The 23,908-nt window shown below is 29.7% G+C and overlaps 3 protein-coding genes and 1 pseudogene across 3 annotated transcripts; 2 read left to right on the top strand and 2 right to left on the bottom strand.

Annotated features, from left to right (window-relative positions):
* Positions 1-1,658: 1,658 nt before the first annotated feature.
* Positions 1,659-3,845, bottom strand: LOC112593424 (the record flags this gene model as incomplete). Its single annotated transcript, XM_025337817.1, has 7 exons — positions 3,770-3,845; positions 3,441-3,701; positions 2,996-3,367; positions 2,312-2,851; positions 2,163-2,257; positions 1,871-2,073; positions 1,659-1,764 (listed from the first exon to the last, which is right to left on the bottom strand). Coding segments are annotated over exons 1-7 (1,653 nt in total), but the record flags the coding sequence as incomplete, so codon positions are not given.
* A 9,454-nt stretch (positions 3,846-13,299) lies between these two features.
* On the bottom strand, positions 13,300-14,721 carry LOC112593429. Its single transcript, XM_025337822.1, has one exon. It carries the CDS (start codon positions 14,719-14,721, stop codon positions 13,300-13,302), a length of 1,422 nt encoding a protein of 473 aa, XP_025193607.1.
* A 1,655-nt stretch (positions 14,722-16,376) lies between these two features.
* LOC112593430 (protein GVQW3-like) lies at positions 16,377-16,988 on the top strand. Its single transcript, XM_025337823.1, has one exon. The coding sequence runs from the start codon at positions 16,377-16,379 to the stop codon at positions 16,986-16,988; it is 612 nt and encodes a 203-aa protein (XP_025193608.1).
* A 4,140-nt stretch (positions 16,989-21,128) lies between these two features.
* On the top strand, positions 21,129-22,681 carry LOC112593431 (annotated as a pseudogene).
* Positions 22,682-23,908: the final 1,227 nt, after the last annotated feature.

The following is a 23,908-nucleotide window of genomic DNA, read 5'->3' on the forward strand; positions in this document are numbered from 1 at the left end:
ATCAATTTATTCGTTCAAATTTATTATATGCTACAGTAGGTTTAGCTATATTATGTATGATATTAATATTAGCTATGTATATACTAATAAAATGTAGGTATGTTAGCAATCATCATATCATAGAGCCTAGAAAAATAGTTAGATATAGAAAACCAACGAGGAAAGGAAATTATAGTACGGAAATTTTCGAAGATATACCATTTGCTGCTCCACCATCACCACGATAAAACAAAATATAACAATAATTAATAATAATATAATAATTAATAAAGGTGACAGATATTTTAAATTTTGAGGAAAATAATATTTTATAATATATTAATTGTTAATGAAAGATATTGAGGAAATAATAATTAATAATAATATAAATAAGAAGTAAGAGCAGTGGCGCTACTAGCGGGGGTGTTGGGTGGTACTTACACTGGGGCACCAGAGTACAATGCCATTTTGGGGGGCATCATCTGATGCTTTTGCTTTTTCAATATATTATTATATATAAAACCAATATAAAAATAATATATAATATCATATTATTAATATGACGCATATTATGTATAATGTATATTAGAATAACATGACATATCAATATTTTAATGAACATTAAAATGTGGTATTACCATAGGGCATAGAGGCATAATAGAACATTATGTTCAATGTTATATTTAATAATAAAGATTCTAAAAATAGTACAAAAATAGAAATATCTGTAATATTATTGGTGATAATTTATTACTTGTTTACGTATATAGCCCAATTTATAATGTTTATTAAATTTAATTTTAGCTATTAAATACAAATCGTTCCAATTGGGAAAAAAATTTAACTATCGACAAAAATGTAGAACATCAATATACTATTGAAATAAACTACTGGCGGAATGTATTAAAGAGGATTATAAAGATTATTTTATCATTGACTGCTGGAAATACAGCGTTAAGAGGCCGTCATAGTAAAATTAAAACGTATACAACGCTCCAGAGATGGCGTTGCGCGCGGAATCGCCGCCGTCGCGACAAGCTATAACCACGCCCATTATCTCGGTGACGGGCTCCGCGCGTCGTGTTCATGAGACAAGCCACAGGCACATTATTATTCTAAAGACAGTCGTGTTGATAGTAGCGTACCTATTTTAATGTACTATTACAATACAATATGCGTTATACGTGGAGCGCTCGCAATTTATTTATTACCAAACACTCTTCTTTTTAAAATTTTTACTTCATTTTGGTTATAATGACAATCAGTTGTGATGACCAATATTTTATTATATAGCATCAATGTATAATATAGTATACTATAATAATTAATATTAAACACTTCCGCATGATACAATATATTGGTTATTATCGTGTATTAAAATCTAATATATATCATAATATTAACTCCTATATAGAAATATATTTATATTAATATAAAATAATATTATATTAATGCAAGGTACCTATCTATAATAAGTAATAACCCTAATAACACAATAAAAAAGTTTTAACTGAACAGTCAGAACTTAAAAATTATAACGATATTGATAATTAATTAATTAAAACACTACCAAATTTAATACTAAAAAGACACTTGGGTATTTTAAAACTAAAACATTTTTAATATAGTTCGGGTTATGTACGACGTTGTTTTATATTTTTAACATTAGACAATTTTTTGTTTTGTGCTTTTATAATAAAATCCGGTTCAATTATATCACTTTTTGACATTCTTTTTCCATATTGCGGGTCTATGATTTCTGGCAAAATACATTCGCAGTAAAATCTAAAATATAAAATTTAATTATTTTGTTATTAAACAAAGAATTAATGTTAATTAAAAATATAAATTATGAATTATTATTTAAATAATTTATGTATAATATCTTTACTTTTTTAATTTTTGTTCCATATTTGCATGCCAAAAGTTAAGATCATATTTTATTTTCTCAATATGTATCCATTGTTTTGTAAATACTACAAAATAACAATAATGTTTTTTTGTTACATACAACTGACCGATAATTTGATAAAAATAGTTGTGGTCTTTTTTTAATAATATTTGCCCATTTTCATTTTGAGTTAAATATGTTATCTATAAAATAATTTAATAATATAGTTGCTTATAGATATTATTATGATACAGTATAAATTTACAAAATTAAATAGGTATAATTTTTATACCTTTCCAGTGTGAATAGCCTCTTGTAAACTGGTACAATCTTTAGCAGAATAAGGTGATTTAATTTCTAAAATTGTGTTATCATCTATAATTCCATCTGAAATAAATTACATTTTTTAAATTAAATATAAATTAAATTAAATTTATCTACCTGGCGATGCTCCTAGATATGGCAATATATTGTCTATAAACAACCCGCAATGGTTTACTTTTAAATTTGTTACTTCTTCAAATTTTTCAATAGCCAACTTTTCCATACTTTTTCCATACCTGCATTGTACTGGCTCTTTGCTATTAAAAGTAGATGAATTATATAGTAATTCATAAACTATGTTCCTACACGATGTTGTGGGTCTCATTTTAATAATTTTTCCGAAATTGGACGCTGTTAATCGATTTCGCCTTTCAGAATACCATTTTTGATTACAACTTTGGTCTCGTGTCTCTAGCTCTAATACTTCACTTTCTTTTTGTGTCAACGTTAAATTTTTAATAAATTGTTGTTTTTTTTCTATCATGAGCTGTGTGGTCATCCTTTCTTCTGCTGCTAAAGGTTCTGCAAGGCCATAAAATTCATCAGGACCGGTACATTTGGTTTTTTTCACACGGCGCGTTGGAAATTGAAGTTTTCTTTTGATACAGTACACATTTTTTTTATTTTTCATTGCTAAAAATTTTTTTCCTACCACGCCTATAATCAAAAATGATGTAATATATAAATAATAATTTTAAACACAATGAAACATATAATAATAAAACATAATGAAAAACACATGACTATTTGTTTTATGAATTTGTCATTTGGAAAAAACACGAAACAATTTTAATTCATTACCTGGACTTTTTTTCATAATATTTTTGTGAATCGCTCTTAAAAAATAACCTCCTGAGTTAAATGAAATGATTGCAGCTCTTATTCTCGTACTGTACGACTGTTTTAATGAAAAATTTATTCTCTTTCCACCAATATATTTATTTACCACACTATTAAATTGCTCGCACACATTATTGGTAACATCAAGGATAAGACTGCTTGCATGGTCAACTACTCGTTTTATTATTATCGATATTTCACTCATTAGGCCGCACTTTTCTGCTTCTGGGACACGATTTTCTTCAGTATTATTTTTTTTACAAAAATAAGCTGCACATTTTTCATGCTGTCCCAAAATGTGGTAAGGACTATTCAGTATGTCTTCTTTAAATTCTTTTTTTTATTAAAGTAAAAAAAATTGTTAATTTATATTCTAAAATTTATATAAAAAAAAAAAGTGGTATACCTTTTATCTTTTGTGATTCTGTTTCTAATAACTCTTTGCGATATTTTATTGCCATCCTAATTGCCATACTGAATTTTGTTATATTTGAACTTAAAAATTTTCTCAATAGTACAGGATATTTACAATTTTTGGTGATTTGCATTATTTTAGTGCTGTAGTTTCTTAACAAGTGATTTCGGCATTCAATTTTTTTTACAAGCTTGTGAGGTCCATATGGAACTATTTCATTCAGGCGTTTGATTACACTGCTATCACCATCTCCTATAATTTTAAGTATTGTTTATGCCTTATGATATTGACTATTTAAATTTAAGGAAAAATAATAATACCAATTAATCTACTATATTTTAACCCATGCATTTCTACACTTTTGGCAAATCCTTCTGCTATACCGTCTGCTTCCATTCCTGTTGCACTTTTACGCCAGTTTAAAAAACAATTATGTTCGTTAGCCTTTAATTTTAATGTACTTGATCTCTCACATATACAGCAGTAACGGTTTCTTATCCCAACAAATAAAATTTTGTTTGAACGAAACCCTATAATCGTAGCCTTTAAAAACAAATATTTTGTGTTAGAATATGAAGTTAAAAATATAATTTTATTAAAAAAGTATAAATCTAATTGGATGATTAATTAATAAATTAATTAGTTATTTTAGCTTACTGCTCCCGATAACGCATCGTATTTCGTTTTATAACTGCGTTTTCCCCATTGACCATCGGCAACTACTGGACACATAGGAATTCCATCCGAATCAATATCTCCAGCTTCTAATGCCAATCGCTTTTCCTCAATACCAGCAAGTTGCATTTGTTCCCAAGCAGATTCTTCAATGACTTTACTGATTTTAGAAAAATGCGACTCATAAGTATTACTACAAAATGCTGGTATATCCAAAATAGCAGAAAATTCTTTTAACTGTGAATAGCCAATTCCAATTCCAATGCTTGCATTAGTAGCTGCTTGGTTTATTGGTATGTAGTCGCAATTTTTTTCCGAATTTATTATAATTTTAATGGAGCACATTTTACACTTAAAAATCCACGTTGAAGCGTACCCAGAACGAATTTCTTTTAAATATTCGCAATCAATAAAAGTACAACCTAAACCTCCACCGTGGTCACTGCTTCTAATTTGATCAAATATATACATAATATCTGCAATTCTTCGACCTCCAATACTATATAAAAGTATAAAATCAGTAATAGTTAAATATTACTTTTAATAAAAGGTATAATAACCTCTAATAATAAAATAAAAATATTCGTAAATAAAACGTACTTATTATTTTCAACTAAATGGTTAGTCTGTTTATTAGATCCACTTATGCTATCCTCTTTATTTTCGTATGTGACTATCAAATTTGTTAAAATTGGTGAAACAATATCAGTAGTGCTATAGCAATTATTATAATTCAATTTATATCAAGGGTAGTGAAGTTGTTTGATCGAAAAACACATTCAATTTATTGCATTCAAAAAATTTAAATAAACAATTAATTTTTTACTTGCTTATAGAAAAACTAGTAGGTACATTGGAGAACAATATTATAGTGAGTTTTTAACGTGTCAGAGTAAAGAAACAAGCTCACGTAATGAAAAAATAAACATAACTTCACTGCCCTATAGTAATATTAGATTAAACTATTGAAATAAAATTAAAATATAAATGATTCATTATTAAAAATCATTATTCATAATAACCTTGTTGACGTAGAACATTCTAATGAACTCGAATTTGTAATCGACTCACATAAACTATTATCTGCAATACCAGAGTCGTCTAAGATATCATCTAATGGTACATTGTTTTCAATCGGCTGATCAGTTGAATCACTATTATATAAAAGAAATATTGTGATTGATAATTTTTGTTTTTTTTTTAATTATGATAAGTAGAACTTATAAGATACCTTATTTTAAATTTTTTTGAAGACCTTTTTTGGCAGAAAAAATTTTTTTATCGACACTTCAAAAAAAATTCTCATAACAATCGAAAATTTCTATAGTCTATAAATAGGTAACTTAAAAAAAGTCAGAATATTTTAAAAAATTGACTGACTGTTTATAGATTTCAAGTATTTACAGTGGTTTTTGAATTATTACCATATAAAAAGTGGGCAAGTGAGTACCGCTCTGCTGTACATTAGGTGCCGTATGGATCATTATTATATATTATAGGAGTGTTAAATTTAAATCCAATGATAGTTATCATTGTATACGAAAAACGATTCTGAACGAAGATGATTTGTCAGCCTAGGATATGAACTAAAAACGCTTATAAAAAAAAATTGTGACTAACGATTTTTAATTTTTTTTTAGCTACATTAAAAACAACTCATAAGGAACCTTGTATTAAATTTTCAAAACTTTTTGGTCATCCAAAAATTTTTTATCGACACTTTAAAAAAAATTTCTCAAAATAATCGAAAATTTCAGTGGTCTATAAATAACTCAAAAAAAGTCAAAATTTTTTGAAAATTTAACTATATACGGATACCACTGACATTAACATTTGGTGAAAATTTCAAGTATTTTCAGTGTTTTTGAATTACAACCATAAAAAAAAATCGATTTGGTCGAAAACTGGTTTTGCGTAAAAATTGCCGTTTTTCCGTCATTTTTTTTTGTTTTTCTCGATTTTTTTGAAAACTGTTGGAAAATGTTAACTTTTTACCTCTATAATGCACCAAGGATATTCACTTTTGCATCGGAAACCACCCCCATTGTTTGAAATTGGAGCATTTTTTCGACTAGTTATGCTGTACACAGACACAAAAACAAAAAAAAAAAAAACAAAAAAAAAACACACATTATTGTAAAATCAATACATTTATCAATGTATCAATTTTTTTTAGCTTTTTATCAAGTATATTTTTTAATGTTTATAATTCACTAGTTTTGAAAATAATAGCATTGATGATTAAAATAAATTGACCTTACCCAAAAACAACAATATTAGTTTGATTTTGTAATATTTCACTAGACGATGTCTATATTAAGCATATTAAAATAAAAAATTCATAAGTACCTACCGTATTTATGTGAGTTCATATAAATTTAAAAATATTGTATGTATTGTTACTTACTTTAAATTTGTACCACGTTTTTTTAATCTAAGATTCTTCATTCGGAGTGCCATAGTTTTTTTTTTGTACTCTTGTTTTTGAGCACGATTTTTTTTTGGTACCATGTTTTAATTTTTAAAAAATAATAATAATTATTTGCAAAATGCAAATTAAATTGTATCACTGCACCAAAAAAAATAGCTGATTACTAATGTAACTAGTAAGTATAAAGTTAACTACCGCTTTGCCACTAGACTCGAGTATAATAGCGCTAGACAGTAGACTAATAACTAAGGTCTAAGAAGTATAATATTTTATATTTTTGTATTTTCTGTACACTATTTAAAGTACCCATGTCAAAAGATTTTTATTTTTGGACTTCATATTATAATATATATAGACTAACAGTATATTGTATAGTAAATGTACATTATTGGGTACATTCAATAATGTAGTTATTTATTAATTATTAGAAAAAGTTGTTTATATATATATTTATATGGAATGCATATAATTTCAACAATAAAATTAAATTATGCCGCCGTATTCTTGGAAAACTAGAATGAAATAGTCATTAGCATTTAGCAGCCCGCAGATAGCACGCTGCTTACCACCGTACAAGTATGAAGTAGATATCATGAATGATGATTTTATCCACTGCACGGTTGTGGCAGCACATGCTACGTCAAAATTCATATACCCACTATAATTTTGTTCATTAAACTTGTTTTGCGGGAATAAGAACCCTGAACCCTATAGTAATGTTAAGAACACCAAATTTCAACACAATATAAAGGACAAAATTACCTGTGTTCTCTCAGAGAGTTTTTTTAAATATCTTACTTTGACGATTTTATATAATTTTTTGAAAATGTACAAAAATGTCCAATATTTATAAGCTTATAACTTACTCATTTTTTACGTAATTAAAAAAAACTCTCTGAGAGAACACAGATAATATTATTTTTTAAGTTGTGTAAAATTTTTGTTTTCCTAAAGTTAATGTACCTTGAGTGGTTCTAATTCTTGCAAAGGCTTTTTCGACGCTCGAAATACGGGTGTGAGACGTCCTCTTAAGAGGCCATGAACATAAAGATAACCAAGGGAAATTATCAAGTCCTAGTAAGTTTTTATTTATACTTTATTTTATTTTAAATAATGAGAAAAAAATAAAAACTTCAGTGAAATTAATCTTTGATACAAATTTAAAATTATTTATGTGTATTATATGGATATATTATAATAACTTTGTATCATTTAGGAAACTTTCTACAAATGGTTTATCTTTTGGCTGAATTTGATCCGATTATAAGTGAACTTTTAAATGATGAGAAAAAGAAAAATAAATACCTTAGTTGGAAAATACAAAACGAACTAATTGATATACTGGCTTCAAGTACTAGAAATTTACTATGTGAAGATATTAAAAGATCTCAATGGTTTTCAATTATTATGGATTCTACCTTGGATATCACCAAAACTGACCAAGTTAGTATAGTGATTCGGTATGTGATACTTGATTATGAAACTAGGAACTTAACTATTGAAGAATCATTTTTGGGTTTTTTTTGTATCCAAGAACATGGAGCCAATAATTATGAACAATTAATTACAAATGTAATATTAGATTTAGGGTTAGATATCAATATGTGTAGAGGACAGGGTTACGATGGAGCAGCTGTAATGAAAGGATTATACTCTGGCTTACAAAAACGAATTAAAGATAAAGTTCCAACTGCATCTTATATACACTGTTGTGCACACAATCTTAACTTGGTAATATCAGATGCTGTTAAGAGCAACCAAAAAGTACAGTTTTTTTTTTGATACTGTTCAAGCTGTCTTCAATTTCTTCAGTTCAAGTGCACCAAGATGGGCAACTTTAGCTTTTGGTGAAGACAAAGCAAGTAAAATTAAACAAATAGTCCTAAAAAAAGTTTGCTCCACCCGTTGGGAATCACGCCACGTGTCTGTATATGCCTTAAAAGTAAGATTTATTGATGTTTTAAAATCTTTAAGCAATATTTCTTTAACAAGTTTAAAAAGAGAAGAAAGAAATATTGCAAATACTCTAAAAAAAAAATTAGAAAATATTGAATTTATTTTGTTGTTATGCTTATGGGAAAATATTTTAAGGCCATTATATGGAGTTTCACAGTCTCTTCAACGTAAAAATACAAATTTACACAATGCTTGTCAAAATTTATATGAGGCTAATTGTATTATTCAAAATTTAAGAAATGAGTATGATGATTTAATACTAACAAGTCATAATATGTGTGATAAGTGGAGAATTTCAAAAGATTACCATGAAGTTCGTTCTAAATTTGCCATTCGACATTTTGATGAAGTTGACGGTGATCGAAGATTAAATGTACAACAGATTCGAGTTTTTTTACCAGTAATTGATACTGTGATTTTTCAACTTTCTAATAGATTTAATGTATTGAAAGAAATAACTGAAAACTTTGATTTTTTAAAACCAATTACATTAGTTAATTTATCTGAAGATGACTTAATAAAAGCGTCATATGATTTTGTTCAATTATATAAAAATGATATAACTTCAGATTTAACTCGACAATTGCTCTCAATGAGAGAATTAATTAATATTTCTGAAGTGAAAAATATTGAACAATTAACATTATACATTTTAAAACATGATTATAGTACATCATATTGTGATATTTTAAGCGCAACTTTTATTTACCTCACATTACCTGTAACAGTTGCATCAGCGGAAAGGTCGTTCTCTAAACTGAAGCTTATAAAAAACTACTTAAAAAATTCAATGAATCCAGACCGATTGTCAAACATTACAATTTTAAATATTGAAAAAAATAAAACTCAAAACTTAGATATAAATAAATTAATAGATAACTTTGCCAACATAAAAGTTAGAAAAGTCAAGTTTAGTTGATTTTTTTTTTTTTTGAAATATAATTATAATGTTTTTGGTGTTATTATTTATAAGCTATTTAAATAATGTCTTTTTGTGAAATAATTTGTTAATAATTTTAATTAACAGGAATTTTAAATGCTTCTTAAATTTTTCTCCTAAACATATTAAATTATTACAGTACTTCCAGAGCATTGATTTTAATTTTATCAAAAGATTTGTATTTATTTAATTGTTTACTAAGTTATGTAAGGAATATCATTTATGTTTAATATACTAATATATATATTATATACTGAGATTTGTTGAATTAAAAAGGTAAAAATATTTTTCTTTCATAACATAGAAAATATGTATATAAATTCATATATACAGTCAAAACAGTTATCGAATATTTTCTATAAGTCTATTGAAAATAAAATTTAATCAAAATTTTGATAAAAACTTTAAATAAAAAGACTGTGATATTAATATCACTGATAGGGCACTATCCAATTTTTTACACTAGGGCACCAAAAATTGTAGTTGCGCCACTGAGTAAGAGTGATATTTTTTTTTTCTTGAGGAATAATTAATAATATGCGTATATATGTAAATATGAAATTAAAAAAAAAATATATATAAATATAATTTGAGAGTTATTAAATGGAAATTAGGATATAATATGCAGTTATTATTTAGGAAAATACAAAAATATTAAATGTAACATACATGTGTAATAACATTAATTGTTCACAGACTTATATATGTAATAATTATTAAGGTGAAGGATTTTTATTTTTTTATAAGGAATATAACTAACAAATTTTATTACATAATTGATTGATTTAAATTTTATGTTACTAACATATTTTTTATTAAATAATTGATGTAAATGAAGTGTAACTGCATACATATAAATTGTAAAGATTTCTGTCTTGCATACATAAACCTTTTTTTTTTGTGGGGAGGTGTTATGGGCTACGAGATATACTAATAATATAAATATATCATAATATAATGTTTATGAGCTACGAGATATGCTAATATATAATACAATGTGTAATATTGCTATAGGTGTTAGCAATAGTAATATCATTATATATGTGATCTAATAATTATAATGTATACGAAATATTAGATTCATATTTTGTAAAAACATCATAATAAATCAAAATAGTAGTTGTTAGGCGAGGTCGTTTTGCCAGTAAGGACGATAACATCCTGGAGATTGTTGTTTCAAATGTGAAAACAATTCCAAGAACTAATCTAAATTGGAAGGTTGACGATTACAACAACAAGAGATTTTCTTGTATATAAGGGAGTTCGAAGACCAACAGGGGCAGATGTACCAGAGCTACGAAGACCTGAGCAACTTCACGACACTCAGCCACTTTTTGTAACAGTTACATGTATTTCATTTATACAGAATAAAACATTATTGTATTTAAGAGTTGTAAATTTCATTTTAATAACACCCTGGATCTGGATCTGATATTGGCACGCAACAATACATACCTGGAATTGCTACTACAATATTTGAATTCAATTCACTATATGAACTTTGACTAGAGGATCCAGGATCATCAATATTTTCATCTTCTGTAGAGTGATTATATTTTTTTTTGTTTTTTTTTTTTTTTTATTCATATTAAAAATATTAAATATTTTGAAACTTAAAATAATTAACACACTTCACAGTTCACATTAATAATATAAGAAAATGAATAAACGAATTTTTTATTAAAACCGTACACATTGGTTTAGACAATGACAATGATTAGGTAACGTAATGCGAGTACACTAAATATTTCTAATAAACAAATATCAAATGCACAGAGCGGTGGAAAACCTGAACAATATTTTAGACTGATCGAATTAACTACAAAGTGACAATATTCTATAAATAAACTACTGGGTTTATCAATTTATCACTTGTCTGTTACCTAAAACCTTTATATCTTTAAATTACATTAAAATTACTGCTGATTGAAGAATGTATTACCATTGATTATAGAATAGACATATAGACAATGTAATGTTAATATTTGGTGACCATTCATATGATGCAGTCACTATGGAGCGCTAGTGCAGAAAATGATGCAACCGCTAAACGCGCTAGTGTAGTGGTTAGTTTATGATGCAACCGGTAGGTAAGCGCTAGTATAGAAGTGATGCAAAGGTGGTGTACCCTCTCATAGGTAGGTAAGCATAGCGGAGGGTGTCCAGATTCAAGGTGGTGGTACCACTATCATAGTAAAGTGAGGAAGTGCGAGGGTACAATAGTTGTCGTTCTAAAAATAGAATATATTATTTCATATCGCATATCCGATATCTGATATAACATATTTAATATGTACACTCAATATTAAAATACAACTGCATTATTTTATTTATAAATAATAATAATATTTAATTAATTATATTATTTACGTTGTTGCGATTTTATTCTTTGAAAATTTGAACATAAAATAATTTATTTTATTTTATAAAAAACCACTAAGTAATAAAACTATGATATGGATAAAAATTTGCTGTATTGTTAAAATTTGGTAAATCTTGTGTAGTGTATAATGTAAATTGTAATACAATACTTTTTTACAAAGCAGATTTTACTGAATCATAGTGTTGCAAAATAAATTAATTTTTCGTATTTTTCGACTTTTTGGTCGCGTACAACACAACTTACACAACGTAATAACTAATAATAATTTTACAATATTGTGGTAATAGTGCGATGTACGGAAAATATCATTTATCTACGATAAAGTAATTTATAAGCTTATCGCTCTTTCTGTCATTGCCAAAAACCGGTCTAAGATTATGTTATTACTATTTGCCGTTAGTACTCAGTATTAATAATATAATATTAATTCATACAACGCTACCTATTGGCAGCTATTATAAATAAAATTTTAGTCACCGAAAATTCCTATACCATTGTCTATCTGTCTATTCTATAATCAATGGTATTACCTATCTATGATTGCAACGATATAAATATATAATATTATATTATAATATATAATAATTATATTTATAATTCTACAATAATTGTATATTTTACATAGGTACCTAATATATGATATAACTATAATTATCACAATCAATTGTGTTTCTCCTAATAAACGTCAAATACAAAAAAAAAAAAAAACATTTTTTTCATGATTTTTAAATTTTTGGTGGTTTTTTAAGCACCCCCTTAGTTGCGCCATAATAAGTATGTCAGACCTTGGAGATTTCCAATTCTTAAGAGGCCGTCACAGTAGAAAAAAATCGACCGTAAAACATGCTTTCTGAATTTTAAAATATTTTTTCTAACCAATTTTATTTGTGTTTGAAGTTTGGAAAATTTTTCATTTTTTTAAAAAAATATATAAAATCGGTAAATTTAGATATAAAAAATCTGTTCCAAGAATATTTAGAACAACTTCTCCTGATTATTATGATGACAAAATCATGTTTCTACGATCAACGAGGCCTGGGTACTATTGGAAGTACGAAAGCATGTTTTGGCAAAAAAATTATGAATTTGCCGTCGTCATGTGCTGCTAAAGCGATTATAGTGCAGCGTTCTGAAATAGTACTTCTTCCGCCACCCCGCTTGCATAAGTAACCGGTTTATGGTCACATCCCCGTCTTATATTTCCCCGTCGGATATTTCCCCGTCACCGTTTCCCCGTCCAACATTTCTCCGTCAGACTCATTTTCCCGTCGGACATTTCCCCGTCCAATTCACTTTTCACACACGCAATCATTGTAATTTACTTTTATTTTTAATTATTACTTTTTTCCCCTAATCGGCTTAATCAATAAAAAATTTAAAACTAATAAAACTTAAAAAAGTTATGTCTGTTTATTTATATTATAATACTTTTGAGTGTACTATTGAGCTGATGTGAAATATTTTTTTATTTTTGCATCTCTAAATTATGTGCTATTCCAATTAAATATTCTTTTTTATCGCAATCATTGTAAGTAGCTACAATGTTTTCTATCCGTGTAGCTACTTCTCGGTATTTTTTTCTTTTAGCTGGTGGTTCTTGACCAACCATCAACTGGTTAATTTTTATTTCAGTTAATCCTTGTTCTTTTTTAAGGGTATCAATTAATCGCCATATAGTTGGGTGAGTTGCAGCTAACAAAGAAGAAAAAGCTTTATGCCAACCTTCGACTGAGTTGTTTGTTTTAGGTAATCCTTCAAGTGTCGCGTCATATTGGTTCCACAAATCTAGACTAAATGTAGGTGGCCGACGGATTCTTCGTCTTGTTGGTCTACCGATCCACGTATCTTCAAAATAATCAGTTAGTGGACGCAAAAGTTCTTCGTGTTCTACAAAAAAACTTTGTGACATTAGTTCGTCAAATGTGTCTTCGACATCACGTACTGGAATAAAAGCTAATGCCATTAATTGTTTTATGTTTAAAGCAAAATCTGCATCTGAAATATATTTTTCACGAATATCAGACATAGTTTGTATTTTTCGCCATATACACTGCCCAAAGTGAAAAAAACAGCCTCTAATTTTGGTGTTAGTAAAAATATCAGAAAATGCACCAAATAATGCTGGTTCAAAGTCGGTCATAATAGTTGCTGGTTGTAGGTTTTTATTTAAATTTAAGAGTTCTCTTGCTACTCGATCATAACTAGCTTTTGTTTTATTTGGGAGAAGCGCAAACACCAACGGTAAAACTGTGTTAAATTTTATAGTATGTATCGTAAGAAGCTGAGTAAATAGGTGCGGGGATGATTTAAATGTACCATCAATAAACCAGTGACATTGTTCGGATGCTAATATTTTCAAATTTTTGTCCGTGGAAAATAATAAAATCCGATTATCATTTCCCACACCACTGTCATAAAGAATGAATGGATCATTATTTAGTGTATGTGTATATGGTTCAATAAGAATCAACTCTGCTAGAGTTAAAGGATTTGATGGAGGAGCATTTTCTCGACGTCTGATTCTTTGTACAATTTTTTTCATAGCTGGCACTGATGGTAAAGCAGCACATATTGCTTGAGATGAAGATGGGATTTGAGAAATTACTTGATGCGGTGTAGCTTCAATTTGACTAGTTGCCGTTTCCTTTACTTTTTGTATAAGTTTCTTAGCACCAATTTCTGCTGCATTTGGTATGTGATTGTGTTCATCTTTATGGTGTACAACTGCATCATCTTTAGTGTGTGCTCGTCCAAGACACTTATCGGTATTGTATTTTGTACATTTCCAATACGTCTTACCATTTTTTGTATAATCTTTTTCAAATAGATATCCTACAAACACTAATAAATCTTTTCTTTTAGAACTTTTAACGTACTCTAAAACCATAATGGATATTGAATAGATTTATTTAACAGAAAATTAAAAATTCAATTTGAAAAAAATAAAATTATAAATTAATTACTATAGGTAATACGTAATACACAATCAAATTATAGGTGATCAAATGGCAAATATTATATTATAAGAACGATGCGCGACGGTTGTCAAATGTCGAAAGACTGATTATTGTCTATATTAATACGTATAGGTACCTACCAATTTGCCATTTATATCTTCTCAGTTGCATTTATCTTAATTAAGACCGATAAAACTAACGTACTACGGTAAACGAAATTATCACTTTCCTTATAGATGTATATCTAATCTACAGTATGACAATATTACTTATTGTATATAATCTACAGATATAGATATAGATTATACAGTCAAACGGGCACATTTAACAAATTATTTTGTATTGTATTGAATTACCTATCGAGTTGATATATCATATTAATATCTTATATTATATACGACTGTCGAGTGTCGACTTTAGCTAAAATAATTGTATAAATGAATAAATTCAACAAAATTGCAATAAAATTAAAAAAATTGAAAAAAATGCACTTAAAACTTTTAGATTTTAATTTCTATACTTACATGAAACGTATTAAAAACTTGCTTTTTTGAATTGAACGGGGATATGTCTGACGAGGAAATTAACCGGACGGGGAAATGTCCGACGGGGAAATGTCCGACGGGGAAATGTATGACGGGGAAACAGAGACGGGGATGTGACCTGCTACCTAAGTAACCGTATCACACCATAGGTCAAAACTAGTTATTTATCGTAGCCGCACACGGGTTATAAATAGCCAAATACGTCAATACGAGAATAATATTATTTAATTTTTCGATGTTATAAATCATATTCTTATTACTATCGTATTTTGCGCAAAATGGAACTACATAATATTATATCGTAAAATTGTCAGACATCAGCAAGAAAACGTACGATTTAAACAACTTTTTTTTTAAAATTATATACAATTGTTCTATAAAATTAGCGTATTGATATTCAAGACGAATTGTTTTAAATTTAAATTAGTTTAACTGTATAAGTAAAAAAAGGTAGCCAAGTGGGTGTCGCTCTGCTTTACAGTAGGTTACAAGTGAGTCACTACATACCTACTGGATTGTGTTAAATTTGAATTCAGTATTGTATAAGAAAAACGAATCCTAACGAAGACGAAGAGTCAGCCTATGATATATTATAATAAATATTTGTAACTAGAAAATAATTTAAAATTTAACAATTTTTTTCAAAATTCAAACATAAAAAGCCGTTTAAGTAGTTGGCCATTGCCCACGACCTCGTACCTCAAAGGGCCTCGCGTTCCAAAGGGATTTATAATTAACCATAGAAAAATATGGGAAAAGTATCTATACAAAAATTTTTGTACCCATAAAATTATTTTATTGTAAAAAAAAAAAATTATAAACATAATAATTATACGAGGTCTGTCCCAAAATTATCCGACCTACATTTATATCTTCGCGCCAAAGTGTTTTAGCGACCCTTACTGGACGAGATCGTCAACAGTAAAGCCTCACGAATCTATTGGTTACTTACTGATACCTGCCGGACGTATAGTTCATGCGCAGCGTGTCTTTGTTGACAGTGCTTTGTTTACGTTCGTCGGATTTTGTTATCGTTAAAAATGACCGAAAAAATTGAGCAACGAATTTGCATCAAGTTTTGCTTTAATCTTGAAAAAACTTGTACAGAAACTATTCAAATGTTGCAAAAGGCCTTTGGAGACGATTGTATGGGAAAAACTCAAATAAAAGAGTGGTTTAAGCGTTTTAAAAATGGCCGCACGTTTGTTGCCAGTGATCCTCGTTCTGGTCGACCTTCGACGGGAAAAACATCGGATAATGTTGAATGTGTGCGAGCGGCAATTGAACAAAATCGTTGTTTGACTACCAGGGAACTAGAAGATGACCTTGGGATACCAAAAAGTACTGTTCACCGAATTTTAACCGAGGATTTAGGCATGACTCGCGTGTGCGCTAAATTCATCCCAAAACTGCTTTCAGAACAACAAAAAAGCCTTCGATTAGAAATCGCTCAGGACAATCTAGAAATGATCAATAGCGATGAAAATTTTCTCAAAAAGGTCATTACTGGTGATGAGTTATGGGTTTACGGTTATGATCCGGAAACTAAACAACAGTCCTTGCAGTGGAAGCATGCTTCTTCGCCACGACCAAAAAAAAGCACGTCAAAGTCGGAGCAAAATCAAGTCGATGTTGATTGTTTTTTTCGATAATGAAGGCGTCGTGTATCACGAATATGCTCCTGCAGGACAGACAATCAACAAAGAGTACTATGTTGAAATTTTAAAAAGATTGCGTGATGCAATAAGAAGAAAATGACCACATTTTTGGCAAAGCGGTGATTGGCTTCTTCACCACGACAATGCTCCAGCGCATTCATCGAACCATGTACAGCAGTGTTTATCAAAGCACGGGGTTGCGCAGCTCCGTCAGCCTCCATACAGTCCCGACATAGCTCCTTGTGACTTTTGGCTGTTCCCCCGATTAAAAATGCCACCTAAAGGACACCGATTCGATGATAAGGAGACTGTTGAAACCAATACGACACATGCACTAAAGGCGATTCCGAAAACTGACTTTCAAGAGTGCTGTAAGAAGTGGAAGCATCGATATGAGCGTGTTGTTCAATCAAATGAGGACTATTTCGAAGGATGCCACCAACCGGATGACGAAGAATAAGCCCAGCGCCAAAAAATAAGGTCAGGTCGGATACTTTTGGGACAGACCTCGTATATATCTTTCTTAATATATATAAATCTCATGTCACAATGTTTGTCCTCAATGGACTCCTAAACCACTTAACCGATTCTGATGAAATTTTTACACCGCGTGTAATTTGGTCCAACTTAAAAGACAGGATATATGGTATGGACCTAACTCCTGGGAGTTAGAGATTTAGAGACAAAAACCGAGTTACACCGGTGGCACCCTCTAGCAGATAAAAATACGATGACACAGGAAAGACTCTCAGCATTAGCAGTTTTGTCCATTGAAACGAAAATTGCAAATAATTTAAATTACGAAGATATACTTAAAAGATTTAGTGAAGTAAAAAGCCGAAAAGTCCATTTCTTGTAAATAAAAAAAAAAATGAAACTTCTAACAGTATTATTAATTTAAAAAAAATATGTATTTAATTTTATAATTATGTATAAATAAAATTATATTAAGACTACATTTGCAAATAAAAGGTTAATAATTAGAGTTTATTGTTTAATAAAATTGTAAATCTTAATATTTATTAAACAACTATTGTTACTTAAATGTTTACTAAAAAAATTTAAAAAATAGCCTCTTTAAGTCTACTTCGCCCACTTATAAATTTTATTTCGCGCCGCCACCGAGTAACTAAATATTAATTATTTAATTATTCAATTATTGATTAAAAATGATGACAGTAAATATCAAAGGTAGGCGTAGGGAAAGTGGCGCGCCCATCGCCCAGTGTACCTTAATAAGTATGCTGCAGTAGCCCTACCCTGACCTTAATTGGTCGGGGTAGTCTGGTCCTCCTGGTTGGGGGTTGAGCGCAGGGTTGACGACTCTGCCTTGTAAAAAGCTTTTTGTTCAGGACTCATACAACAAGCCTCGGACTAGAGTATATGGTAAAACAACTGGAAACTGGAAAACGAAACAATTTTGGGGTACATGGAATGTGCGATCTCTGCACAAATCAGGTGCGGCTTTGGATTTGGTCAAGGAATTAGAAAAATATGGAACGAAGTATGTAGCACTTCAAGAAATTAGATGGGAAGATGTCGGGTCAACAAAAATGTCTCAAACAACCATCTTCAACGGAAAATGCGAAAAAGGTCATAAACTGGGAACCGGTTTTGCTGTACACGAATCAATTATACATTCAGTAAAGGAGTTTAGAGATATAAATCCTAAAATTACAACTTTAACCATTAAAACAGACAATTTTGACATGGTATTAATCATTGAGCATGCTCCAACTGAGGATAAGGATGAAGAAGAAAAAGAGCGGTTTTATGCAACATTAGAAGATACGTTTAGCATGTCAAAAGGTGATATAAAATTAGTACTAGGTGATTTCAATGCAAAAATAGGAAGGGAAGAGTGCTACAAATCGACTATTGGAAACTACAGTCTACATTCCAGCACCAACGATAATGGTAATAAACTAATCGACTTCGCATTAGGAAAGGTTTTGGTGGTCAAAAGTACCATGTTCCAACGTAAAGACATACATAAATATACATGGATCTCACCGAATGGGATACATAAAAACCAAATTGACCATGTCCTAATAAATAATAGATTCAAAAATAGTATTCTGAATATAAGAACTTTACGGGCATCTGATATGGACTCGGACCACCTATTGGTTGGTATATGGATGAAAGTAAAAATTAAGAAGTATAAGAAATGAGATCTAACAAACAAAGGACGAACTGATATAAATAAACTAAAGGACAAACAAATATGCAAAGAGTATGTAGAGTGCTTTCAGAATATTATTAAAAGTAAACAACTAGATAAGGAAAGAAACTTAAATGTTGATAAAACATGGGAACTTGTAAAAGAAAGCATAAATGAAGCATCAACGAAAGTGTTAGGAAAAAAAGTATCGAAAACAAAACCATGGTTCAATACGATTTGTGAAGAAGCTATACAAAGAAGAAAATTAGCAAGACAAGAGTGGTTAATCGACACTAACAACGAAGTAACTCTGAGAAGATTTAGAACTCGTCAAAAAGAAGCCGGCAAGATATTGAGATGTGAAAAGAGAAAATACATTCAAAACATATTAGAAACAGCAGAAATCGATTATAAAACACACAGAACTAGGGATATGTATAAGCGAGTGAATGATCTCAGAGGTGGATACAAAAAGAAAGAAAGATTTCTAAGGGATGACGATGGCTCCCTGATAACTACAAGTGAAGAGTTGGTAAAGAAATGGGCTAATTACTTTGAAAAGTTGTTAAACTGTGAAGAACCGAATGAAACCTTTAATTTTAATCAGGAAAAAATCAGAAAAAATGGTATTGTGGTTATGGAAGGTAATTCATGAAGTCTGGACAACTGAAAAAATGCCTAAAGAGTGGAAGACAGCGGTGATTTGTCCAATTCATAAAAAGGGAAGTAAACAAAACTGCAATAACTATCGTGGGATAGCTCTCTTAAACGTGGCGTATACAATTTTTTCAAATTGCCTATTAACAAGAATAAAAACAAAAGCAGAACAAATTATTGGCAATTACCAAGGTGGCTTCAGACCGGGAAGGTCGACCACAGACCAGATATTTATTTTAAGACAAATATTTCAAAAAATCTGGGAGTTCGATAGAGAAATACACGTTCTTTTCATAGATTTTAAGAAGGCGTATGATAGCATCCATAGAGAAAGCCTAATAAACATCTTGAGAGAATTCCATTTTCAGGACAAACTTATAAAACTGGTTGGGATAAGCATTTTGGAAACATTTGTCAAAGTTAAGGTTGGAAATATAAACTCAAACCTAATTTTAGTTAAATCTGGATTAAGACAGGGAGACGCTATGTAACCAATCTTTTTTAATATAGTGGTAGAGAAAGTTGTAAGAGAGATGAATATTACACTGCAAGAAGGAGTTAAATTCCAGGAATCGTCCATAGGACTTCTGGCTTATGCAGATGATCTGGTGATCATGGAGGATTCACAAGACGAACTAAAAGATTTATTAAACCGACTGGAGAAAGCATCACTGAAAGTTAGACTCCATATCAATGAGGACAAATCAGAATATATAGTAGTAGGAAGACGAGACACAATAAGATTATATCCAACTCTTAACACCAACAACCGAAATTTCAAAAGAACAAGACAATTTAAGTACCTAGGATCCATACTTTCAGAGAGAAATGAAATCGAAATAGAAATAGGAACAAGAATTCAATCAGGAAATAAATGCCTTTATGGTCTTGCGAAATTACTGGGATTAAGATCACTTTCAAGAGAGTTAAAAATACAATTATGCATCACATTAATACAGCCGGTTATTATTTATGGAGCTGAAACGTGGCCATTAAGAAAAAGTGATGAAAGAAAACTCTTAGTTCTGGAAAGAAAAATACTGCGAAAGATCTTTGGACCAGTAAAAGACACTCTTTCATAAACCCAGTATACCCGAAACAATAAAAAACAAAAGATTGCTATAGGCTGAGCATGCCTGGCGTAGTCAAAACTCACTCATACGTATAGTACTGGAAGAGAACCCTACTGGAAAAAGACCGCTGGGAAGACCACGTCGGAGATGGGAGGACGGAGTTAGGGATGATGTGAAAGCTTTAGGTGGAGGAGTAGACTGGAGATTATAGGCATCGGATAGAGAAAATTGGAGGCAAGGATGTATGACGGAATGGTCCTAGTGGCCGAGTTTACCGAAGAAGAAGAAGAAGAAGAAGTAAACATCAAAGTAAATGGACACAAATTCTGTCCAACTGTTAACACCAGTAATAATTTAGATTTTAGCTGGAATTTTATTACGGTTTTATATTTTTTTAAATTTTTTCAACCTAAAAAAACAACTCGTCGCTTCCTATCAAAACAATTATCAGTTAAAAATCGCTAAGTTCTTGAGTGATGAATGTTCTAGGAAGCCGTGCCAAAAATAAGTATAACTATTTATTATATTATTATCAAATATGGTTATTAATTTGACTAAATTTGTGTGAACAAAGTCCCAACCCAGATGTAGAATCTGCCGTGAAACTTTTTTCTTAGGTGCTGACAGTCAACCACCATGCTCATCGAGAGAAAAAATTAGGTAAATTTTAATAATTTATAGCCATCTAACTTTTATTGTATAAAAACTAAAACTATAATTATTTTTTATTTTTATTTATAATTCATATGTTTTTTTTAAATTTTTTTTAGCAAAATGGTGGATTTGAGGAATAATGAAACTAATGATTGGGGTACTGAAGAAGTTTTACATAACTTGACATTTGATGAATCTAAATCTAGTAATCAAGAAACCAAGTATAATTTTTAATTTAAAATTTGATTGAATAGATAAGGCTACTAATTCGCGAATTTGTTATTATTTTTGAAAAATCAGCGTATTTCATCCGTTTTGAATATTGGTTATAACAGTTTTAAAAATTAAATATTATTATTTAAATGTTATAACAGACCATGCGATGTAAATGAAAGTTTGGGAAGACGAATAGTGGATATACATTACGTTTTTAGTCAAATTAAAAATAGTGTTCATCAAGGGTCATTTGGTTGTTCATTTTTGAAAATGACATTTATTTCTGAAAAAAGACACGGATATAGATAAACATTTAGGTTTCAATGTGATGTGTGTAACATTATTATGTTTATTAACTCAGAAAAGTTGAAACCTGAAACCTTTTTGCCGATTAACGATACCGCCGTAAACGGATCAATAGCAGCTGCAGGAATTGGTTTTACACAATTATCAGAATTATGTGCGGTTATGTATATCCCTTGTATGTCTTCGTCTACTTTTCTCTTAGTACAAGAATTTATTAGCAAAAGAATCCATGAAGTCGCTGAGGTGCAAATGAAAATTGCGGGTGATGAGGAACGTCAGTTAGCAATAGAAGCTGGTGAGATAGATACTGACGGAACCCCGATGTGCACTGTAGTTGCTGACGGACAATGGTCCAAGCGCAGTTATAAGACCAATTACGATGCATTATCCGGAGTGGTAATATTACATATAAAATATTATAAAAAATGTATAGGTACCAGTTTTAAATTACAGTTTGTATTATTCTATAGGCAACAATAATTGTTTACAAATCGAAAAAAATTTTGTTTGTGGGCATTAGAAACCGTTATTGTATCATTTGCCAAAGAGCCAAAAATAAGAAGTTATCTCCTCCTGAAAATACATGTTTTATGAATTGGAAAAAAAGGCACTACTAGCATGGAAGCTGATGGATGCCATCGCTGATGGGTTTAAACAAAGTGTAAAACTGCACGGATTCAAATATAATAAACTAATAGGTACGTTATAACTAGGGTTGCCAACTCTTATTTACTTATAAACGGGAAACCAGATATTTACAAGCGGGACTCGACAAAAAAAAAAAAAAAACGGGAAAATACTACAAATTTACAAAATCGAGAGAAAAACAATTTTAATCATTTTTATCAGTTTTATTTAAAATTTGAAATAAAATTAACAGAATAATCGTCTTAAGTTTTTTAACACAATATTAATCATTAAATAAAACCCTTTGCTCAGTTAAGAGCACCCACCTTATCACAAGACAATTAGTTTTTCTTTTTGAAAGAGTACTTGCCTTGTGATTTGGCACATTTGAGCAATTTTTTATTTTTAATAACATAGTCATAAAAATATTTACAATTATACTGAAAATTAATTTTTACTTGCAATTCTGCCTTTACGTGTTCAACACTCAGTCTATTTCTTGAATCAGTCCAGGCGTTTCTGCAAAGGGAAAATGCCCTCTCAGCAGCGGCATTTGAACATGGAATAGACATAATAAACTGGAAAATCTTTCAAATGTCGAAAAAGTTCATGCCAAGTTTCATAAATAGTTTTTTTTTCATTCAACGTATGTGTTTGTTTACGCTCCTCAATAATTTTATCCAGAGTTTCTTTAATACTGCAAAACTCATTATAAAGTTTGTCCATATCTTTGAGTTTGGTGAGTGATAATTTTTCACAACACATAGAGAGATCCTTGTAGATAAATGTATTTTCCAAAGCAAATATTCGCATTGTAGCCAAATTATTATCCTCCGAAAAATTAAAGTGATCGTCCAGATATTTCAATGTATTTTTGTACCATGTAACCAAAACAATTTTAATGGATTATTGTTCATCAATTGTGAAACTGGTCAGCGAATTTGTACAAAGAAATCCAAAGAATTTTTCGTTGATTTATTGCTCTATTTTTAAGCGTAAATCTGTTAAGATGTTAAAAGTTTCACAAGATAAAGTATTATCTTTTTCCAAAAACATGATGACATTCTGAAATATTTTTAAAGTATTATCTAGAAATCCAAGAAAACATTCTGTTTTTTTTACGTGGTTTTCTTTTAAAATATTTTCCTGATGCCACTAGACAGTTATCTCCGAGAGAAATAAAATAAGACTTCAACGCTAGAAATCCGCGTAGAATT

This window comes from Melanaphis sacchari, unplaced genomic scaffold (assembly GCF_002803265.2).
Source record: "Melanaphis sacchari strain LSU unplaced genomic scaffold, SCAv2.0 Contig2045_pilon_pilon, whole genome shotgun sequence".
Taxonomy (NCBI): Eukaryota; Metazoa; Arthropoda; class Insecta; order Hemiptera; family Aphididae; genus Melanaphis; species Melanaphis sacchari.

What these genes read in the sequence shown, in the direction of transcription:
- LOC112593429 (XM_025337822.1), bottom strand. Translation starts at nt 14,721, where the DNA reads ATGGTTTTAGAGTACGTTAAAAGTTCTAAAAGAAAAGATTTATTAGTG.
- LOC112593430 (XM_025337823.1), top strand. Translation starts at nt 16,377, where the DNA reads ATGACCGAAAAAATTGAGCAACGAATTTGCATCAAGTTTTGCTTTAAT.